Source organism: Corvus hawaiiensis, chromosome 22, assembly GCF_020740725.1.
Source record: "Corvus hawaiiensis isolate bCorHaw1 chromosome 22, bCorHaw1.pri.cur, whole genome shotgun sequence".
NCBI classification, from domain to species: domain Eukaryota; kingdom Metazoa; phylum Chordata; class Aves; order Passeriformes; family Corvidae; genus Corvus; species Corvus hawaiiensis.
In genome coordinates, this window is record NC_063234.1 from 2358535 (window position 1) to 2365645 (window position 7111).

General features: G+C 49.4%; 1 protein-coding gene across 1 annotated transcript; it reads right to left on the reverse strand.

The window, feature by feature from the left end:
* Nucleotides 1–217: 217 nt before the first annotated feature.
* On the reverse strand, nt 218–2970 carry FNDC10 (fibronectin type III domain containing 10). The gene is given in 2 exon segments (XM_048326624.1): nt 218–2796; nt 2799–2970. Coding segments are annotated over 2 exon segments (696 nt in total). The 5' UTR covers nt 2883–2970; the 3' UTR covers nt 218–2184.
* Between the last annotated feature and the right edge of the window lie 4141 nt (nt 2971–7111).

Genomic DNA, 7111 nt, shown 5'->3' on the forward strand with positions numbered 1-7111 from the left:
ACTTACATCAGTGTTACCACCTGAACTACCCAGTTACCTCTAGTCTAAACCTCTAGTAAATAAAATCGAGTATTCAAAGAATAAATCTCTCATTTTCCCATTAATGCTGTCATAATTTTAAAGTAGACAAGAGAATGTGGTTATGACCAGTTTGGGCAGACTCACTTTGAGTCAAGCAAGATCTTGAACCTTTAAATACATAGGAAGTTTTCATTTCTTTTCATTATTCTCTTAATTTATTAAGTTCAATGCCAAGGTGGTACAAGGCTCATTGTTTATACAGCTGGTTTCCACATCTGGCAATTCATGACAAGATGAAGAACAGAACAGTGACATTGGCTGACAAAAGCTGACAGAGATGTCCCAAATCAGTGGCACTGCAACGCTCCTGTGCTGAACTGGCTACAGCAAAGGCTGACTTAAACCCAAAATTTGTCTTTGTGTTCTTAAAAACTGCCTTTTCTTCCAACAGTCCATCTCCTTAGGGATAAAAAACCAAAAATGATGGCATTGGCAAGTTGCTTAAATCAAGTACCTAGGCAAGGTAATAAACACAGAACACTTAAACGGAGTCAGCTGCATGTGAGAATGGAAGCACAGCAGGAATAACAAACAAATAAAAAGGTGTTTCTGCCTGATGAAATGCAGACCTTCAGTTCCTCAGCCACTCCCAAGTTATCGAAGGGATTATGTTCAGTACAAATACTCTGTGTTATTAAGGATTCCATACACTTCCTATACTTACCCTCTACCACCAACTTTAAACTTCACAAACTACTTTCACAAGGAAAAGCAAACAGGTCGTTCACCAGTGCTAAACATTTACACAAACAGACCACACGTGAACCTGACGTGTTTTAACAGCAACAACCCCTTTACAGCAGAGCTGCTCCCCTACTTTTTTTTTGCTTTAAGTGCACAGTTTCTAAGTGGTAATAAATTAATTTTTTGTGTTACAGCAGTCAGCTACATACAAACAACACGTACTAAAAACTACCTCACTAAATACCTCTCTGAAGGTAACTACTTTGTGTATATATTAAATTTCAAGTAATGATCAGCCCAAGTTTGTTTGTTTTTTTTTTAAAGAAAACAAACAGACAAACCAACAACCACTAATTCCAGAGACAAGAACACGAGGGAGATACACTTGCCTATGAGGACTACAGGAACAGATACACCAATAGAAATGGGACAAATTCTCAGCACTAAGGCACAATAGAATCAGTACTGGAGTATGGCTAAAACCTTACTTTACTACAGCATCAAGTGAGGAGTTAACGAGGAGTGTTCCTACGCTCAAAACACTCGGCTACAACATCAGTGAGTTCTGTGGTCAAGAAGCTTCTACCTTAGTGCAGCTGCACACAGCGTTGCTAAAGGAGGGGGTTTCAGAGGGCAACGGGGGTGCTCACTTATACCTTACTTATAATTAAGGGTTGGTTCCTAGTTGCTCAACGAAACGGAGTTTTCTTACTCAATTTATCCCTTTACCTTCACTCTTTGTGAAACTATGACACAGTTCGAATGGGAGAAAAGCAGGTGTTGGATGTTGGTGGTCACTGGAGCTGACCAGAAAACCCCCGTTGTTTTTTGGACAGTGGCCAGTGTAGGCCCCAAAATTTGTGACCAGCATAAGGCATGATACAAAACCCACCTAAAACACTTGGTTTAAGTGAGCTTTGGATCAAACACGCACTTAGCTATGGGGGTTGTGGTTCCACCAGTCAGTTCTCCTGAACTTTAAACAACTTCACCCCACAGGAATAAAATCAAGCACGGGTCTAAGACCAAGAGGTTTTAGGTTTAAAATAAGGGTGTTCTGGAGAGTCTTTTCCAACAGGCCCTCGGCAAGATCTGCACTTGCCCTTAAAAACAGACTATTTCTGGCGCTTGTGGACCTTTGCCATTGCTTTTTGATCCGCTGAGATGCCACGAGTTCAGTCACTGCGAATGGCTCTGGCTGAGAAGCCACCCCATGACGAAGAAGAGCTCCGAGCTCCCACGGAAACCCACATCCTGGAAATTTGGGCATGGCAAACCCAACGCTGCCGGAACAGTCTGGAAAACCTCTTCCCTCGCCGGAAAGCTCTGGAATGACGGCTGCGGGAGCTGTCCGGCGCCAGCCCCGCGCTCCGCGGCGCAGCATCAGCAGCATCAGCATCAGCAGCATCCCTTCCCGCACTACGCGCGGCGCGGGCCGGCGGCAGCGGCGGCTCCTCCGCGGGCGAGCGCGGGGCTCATGAGGTTCTCGGTGATGTAGGCCACGAGCAGGCAGATGAAGACGAGCATGACGCAGATGGATCCCCCCACGGCCGTCATGGCCACGACGATGTCGCGCATGGCCGCGGGCTCCACGCGGAACTCCACGCACTGCGCGGGCGGCGCGGGGCGCGGCGGGGCGTAGCGCGGCTGCAGGCACAGGCGGTAGCGCACGCTGCCGTGCGCCTCGGCCAGCAGGTAGTCGCGACATGCGGCGCCCAGCTCCACGCTGTCGCAGGGGAAGCGCGTGTAGGTGCCGTCCCACGAGCAGTTGAGCGTGAAGCCGCGCAGGGCGGCGGCGGGGCGCGGCGGCCCCCAGTGCCGCAGCCCCCACTGCAGCAGCACGCTGCCGTTCCGCAGCACGTTGGCCACCAGCGCACCGCCCGCGGAGCGGTGGGCGCGGCACCCCCGCGCCGCGCACTGGAAGCCGCGGGCCGGCGGGCGGAAGCAGAGCCGCGCCCCCGCCGCCGCCGCGCCATCGCCGCCCACCTTGTAGGGGCACCACGGCTCGTCGGGGTCGCGGTCGGGGTCGGGGTTGGGGTCGGCGACCCCGAGGCACAGCAGGGCGAGCAGCGGCGGCAGCAGGCTGGGCGTGCCGGGCATGCCGGCGGCCGCCGCATGGAGCCTCGGAGCGCGGGGCCGGCGGACGCGCGGGGCGAGCGGAGCTCCGCAGCCGCCGCGGGGCCGCCAATGGAGAGGCGGTGCCGGCGTTAACTCTCGCCGGGCTGCGGAGCACCCGCCCGCTGCGGCCGCTTGTGGCCGCCCGGACGCGGCTCTCGGGGCTCCGCACGGCGCACGGAGCGCTGAGACCCCGCGGGGGCGGGCACGGGGAGTGCTGGGACCCCGCAAGGGCCGGCACAAGGGGATGGTGAGACCCCGCGGGGCGGGCACGGGGGATGCTGAGACTCTGAAAGGGTCGGTACAGGGATGCTCAGACACCACAAGGGCCGGCACGGGGGATGCTCAGACCCCTCCGTCCCTCCCCCGGCGCTTGGGGGGGACTGCTCAGTCCAGTCTTGCTCGAGTTGCAGATTTCATTCCACACCAAAAAATGCGGTTTGTTGGGTTTTTTTAAATTTACATTTATTTTAAATTTTAATTAATTTTAAATTGGTCCGTGGTTTTGATCTGGTTTTACATAGGATCCTGCTTTAATTTTTATAGCAGAACAGAAGCATTTGTCTGTATTTAACCTGTAAAACACAATAATTCTCACGTCACATGGTTAAAACCCTCAGAAATGTGCCTTTGGATGGCTGGGAGGTGCCTCTGTCCCCGGGGGCTGACACCAGCAGGACTTCGGTCCATGGCAGGGCTGGGGAAGGTGACAGAGCTCCCCTTCAACTGACGCAAACCTTGTTCAAAGAAATGGAGCTTACACGGCTTTTATTTTATTTTTTAAATAGTGATAACCGCACACCCAGCCTGCTTTAGCCTCTTGGCTTTGGGAATTCAGATAAACCCGGCACGGATGTAAGAGAGGGAGAAAGACACGAGACCCTCCCAGGAGGTCAGCTGAGAGCAGGGATAACTCTGGGTCTTAGTGCACACCCTGAGACAGAAGGAACAAGGATACTCCTCTTCCTGCTGCTTCCCCCAAATGCCATTTCCTCCCTCTGCAGCAGGACCAGCCCTCCATCCATCCCTGGATGCGGAGCCAGCAGCTGATTTTGCAGCACAGGAGGAGACAGCAGTGCTCCATCCCAGCACTACACCGTAATTAATGTTCTCTGAACGACCATGAGAGAGGTACACGAGAGTATTGACTTGTCTAAATGTGGAAAGAAAAGAGCCCTAATGAAGCAATAATAAAAATACAGGCTTAAACAGTGTTTGGAGATCCTTTGAGCTGTTAAATTGGTAAAAGTTGCTTTAAGTCCTTTGTTTTCTGAGTAGCAGGGAAAACAAGCGACATTTCTTTTTGTTTGTTTTGATCAGGTTTTACATAGTGTTCCAGATTTTATAGCAAAACATAGGCATTTGTCTATATTTAACTTGTAAAATAGAATAATTAACATATTACTTTGTCAGACCCTCAGAAATGTGCCTAAACACACTGCTGTAGTTCTTCAATGTGTTACCTATTTGGAAACACAAGATCTGCAGCTTACTGTGTATGTTTCCTTTAAAAACAAAATTTTAATTGTCTTATGTAAGTCGAAAATACACCAAAAATAAGATCCCGAGGCCTATTTTTATTGCATAGCCTAAACAAACCCAAACCCAAACCATGCATGGAAGGTGATGCTTGCATATACACAAAGTGTAATTTGCAGCAGTGTGGAATTTGTGTCAGTAATTTTGCCTTCTGCTGCGTTGAACATGAATGGTCCGACATCAGGACACCTTCTCCTGCTGGATTTTTCAAGTGTCTGGTTCCTAAGGAAATCTTTAAGTAATTTCAATTTAATTTAATTTCGATTTTCAATTAATTTCAATTTAATTTAAGTAATACCAAGTACGTTGCAAGTTGTTTCCACATCTAGTTTTAAACTGGATTTAATGGGAGTGTCTCCTACCCTATGGAAAGTTGCCAGAAATCTCTTTTGATACCAAGAGGGACCAATGGGAATCAATAAAAAAATAGGATCAGCATAGAAAAGGAAGCTGAAGGTGGGGTTATGGCTTGGAAAAGACTCGGTTATTGGAGCAGGAAGAGGTGCTGTGCTGCTGAAGGCACTTCTTGGCAAATTTACGTGTGGAATTCCAGCCAGGATGCAAAACTGGAGACTTGATGGCCCTTCCTGAGAAATGTGAGCGTGTTCAGGAAGTGGCTGAAGCCAAACCAAGCAAGTTTTTCCTCCTTCAAACTTTGTGTCCTTCTCCTGACAGCGATGAAGAGCAGATTGTACTCCAGAGCTGTCATCGTTTCCATCTCCAGGGAAGAGATCTGGCAGCAGTCTCTCTGGTTGCTTGTGATTAACAACTCACTCTGAGTTCTGGTGGGAGATCCAAGGGTCTGGAGCGTGGTGCAGGGAAGGAAAATGGTTGGCACAGCAGTGAAGACCCTGAACCCATCAATAAATTCATAACACTACAGGTTAACTACACCTTCTGCTGCACTTTTGGCCTTGCACTCTGTCTCTGAGCAAAAACCCAATTCTGTATGCCAGAGCCAAGCAAGTCCACATGCTTTGGCTTGGTCAGCCTGCCTCTGCTGGCTTCATGTGAATCCTTTGTCTCATTGTTTGCTCTCTTAGCAATCCATCTGTTTCCTGAGACCTTGTTCCGTGCCCCAGTCTGCAGTAAAACTCAGCCTGGCCTTTCCATGTCATCGCTTCAACATTCTGCTGCTCAGGCCAAACCCTGTGATCTGCTTTAGACATTGAACCCCCAGCAGCATCCCAGATTGCTTTACAGGCCTCCAGACAGACCCAGCACCACGGGGTTTTGGCTTTTCTGGTTCTCCTCCACTGGGTTTGTTGTCTCTTCTTAGAGGAAACAGGGAACGAATATTAAAACAGGGGCGACTCCCTATGGGCCAGGCAACAAAGCCCTGACAACCTACAGCTCACAATTTATGCAACACTCTGCTAATTTTAGTCTCAGATATGGCCAGGGCAGACAATCCCCAGGGCAGAGATGCTTGCTCTCAGCTAAGGGCAGCATATGACATATGGTTCCTAAAGCATCCTCCAAGCTTCGCATTCAGGGCTGAGTTGCCACAGTTCCCTCCAAGTCATAACTTTGAGGATTACTCATCCTAGACATGCAAACGCAGAGAATCTGCCTCCTAATTTAGATTATCCTGCAGCCTGAATCAGTGAGCAGCCTCACCCCCACCGGGCTTCTATTTCCAGTGCTTGATTCACTCCCAGTGAGGGCTGAACCTCCCTGCTCTGGCAGTGCCAGGCTAAGGGAGAGCCGTGAATGAGAGGAGCAGGCAGGGAGAGCTGTGCTGAGCACAGCTGGGGCAGCCTGGGCACGGAGCTTTGGCACTGGGGCCACGCCTGTGTGGTCAGGGATGCTGCTCTGACCTGGGAAACAACAGCATCTCAGCAGCCCAGCTGGGAATGAGAGGCAGTTTTGATCAGGATGCTCTGAAGCAGTAACTGCAACCACAGCTGATGTGCTGTGAGTGTGCTATTTATAGAGGAGCCTTGCCTCACACAGCAGGGCTGCCAGGAGAAAGCACTAACGCAGCATTAACCATCTCAGGGCATTTTGGATATCTTAAACCCCACCAGAGTTTTGCAGGGAGCTCCTTGCTGGGCTCGATGAGCAGCTCTGGCACTTGGTTAAAAGATAATTTCCTAAACTCTGGCACCTTGCCTTATTCTGCTCCACTCTACCCCGGAGTTGGAGTTGCACAGCTGATTGTAGTGGTAAGAAACACAAGCAGAATCAAAACAAAGAACAAAAAAGTCCTATGGAATGTAAATTTCAAGCTCCATTACAACCAGTGGAAGAAAAACTAATCAATGCTGTCAGAATGAAAAAGGCTGAGCTTATTGGGAAATAAATACTGTTTTTCCCAGTGTCTAAAAGTGCTTGCAAAATATGCCACAAACAAGGGATTAAAAAGAGCCCAACTAATTCAAACAGAGAACAAAGATGCTCTGATTTTTTACCAGGTGATGACATTCAGCCACAAGCTCTGTTTGATGAGTGAGGTTCCAGAGTCTGAGATTTCCAACGTGGTGATGAGGAAGCAGGAGACAGCTCAGACACAGGGTCTGGCACAGGGCAGGGGGTGTGACAGCTCTGCCCTGTTCTTATCACTTAAAACAGGTCCTGGGCTTTGACATATCGTGATTAAGCCCATTCTCCTTTCATTTTAAATTCCACCTGACTGTTCCTTCTTTCTCCCTGAGGTCAGGTAAGATGTCTTTTGGAGGCCAAGTAAAGT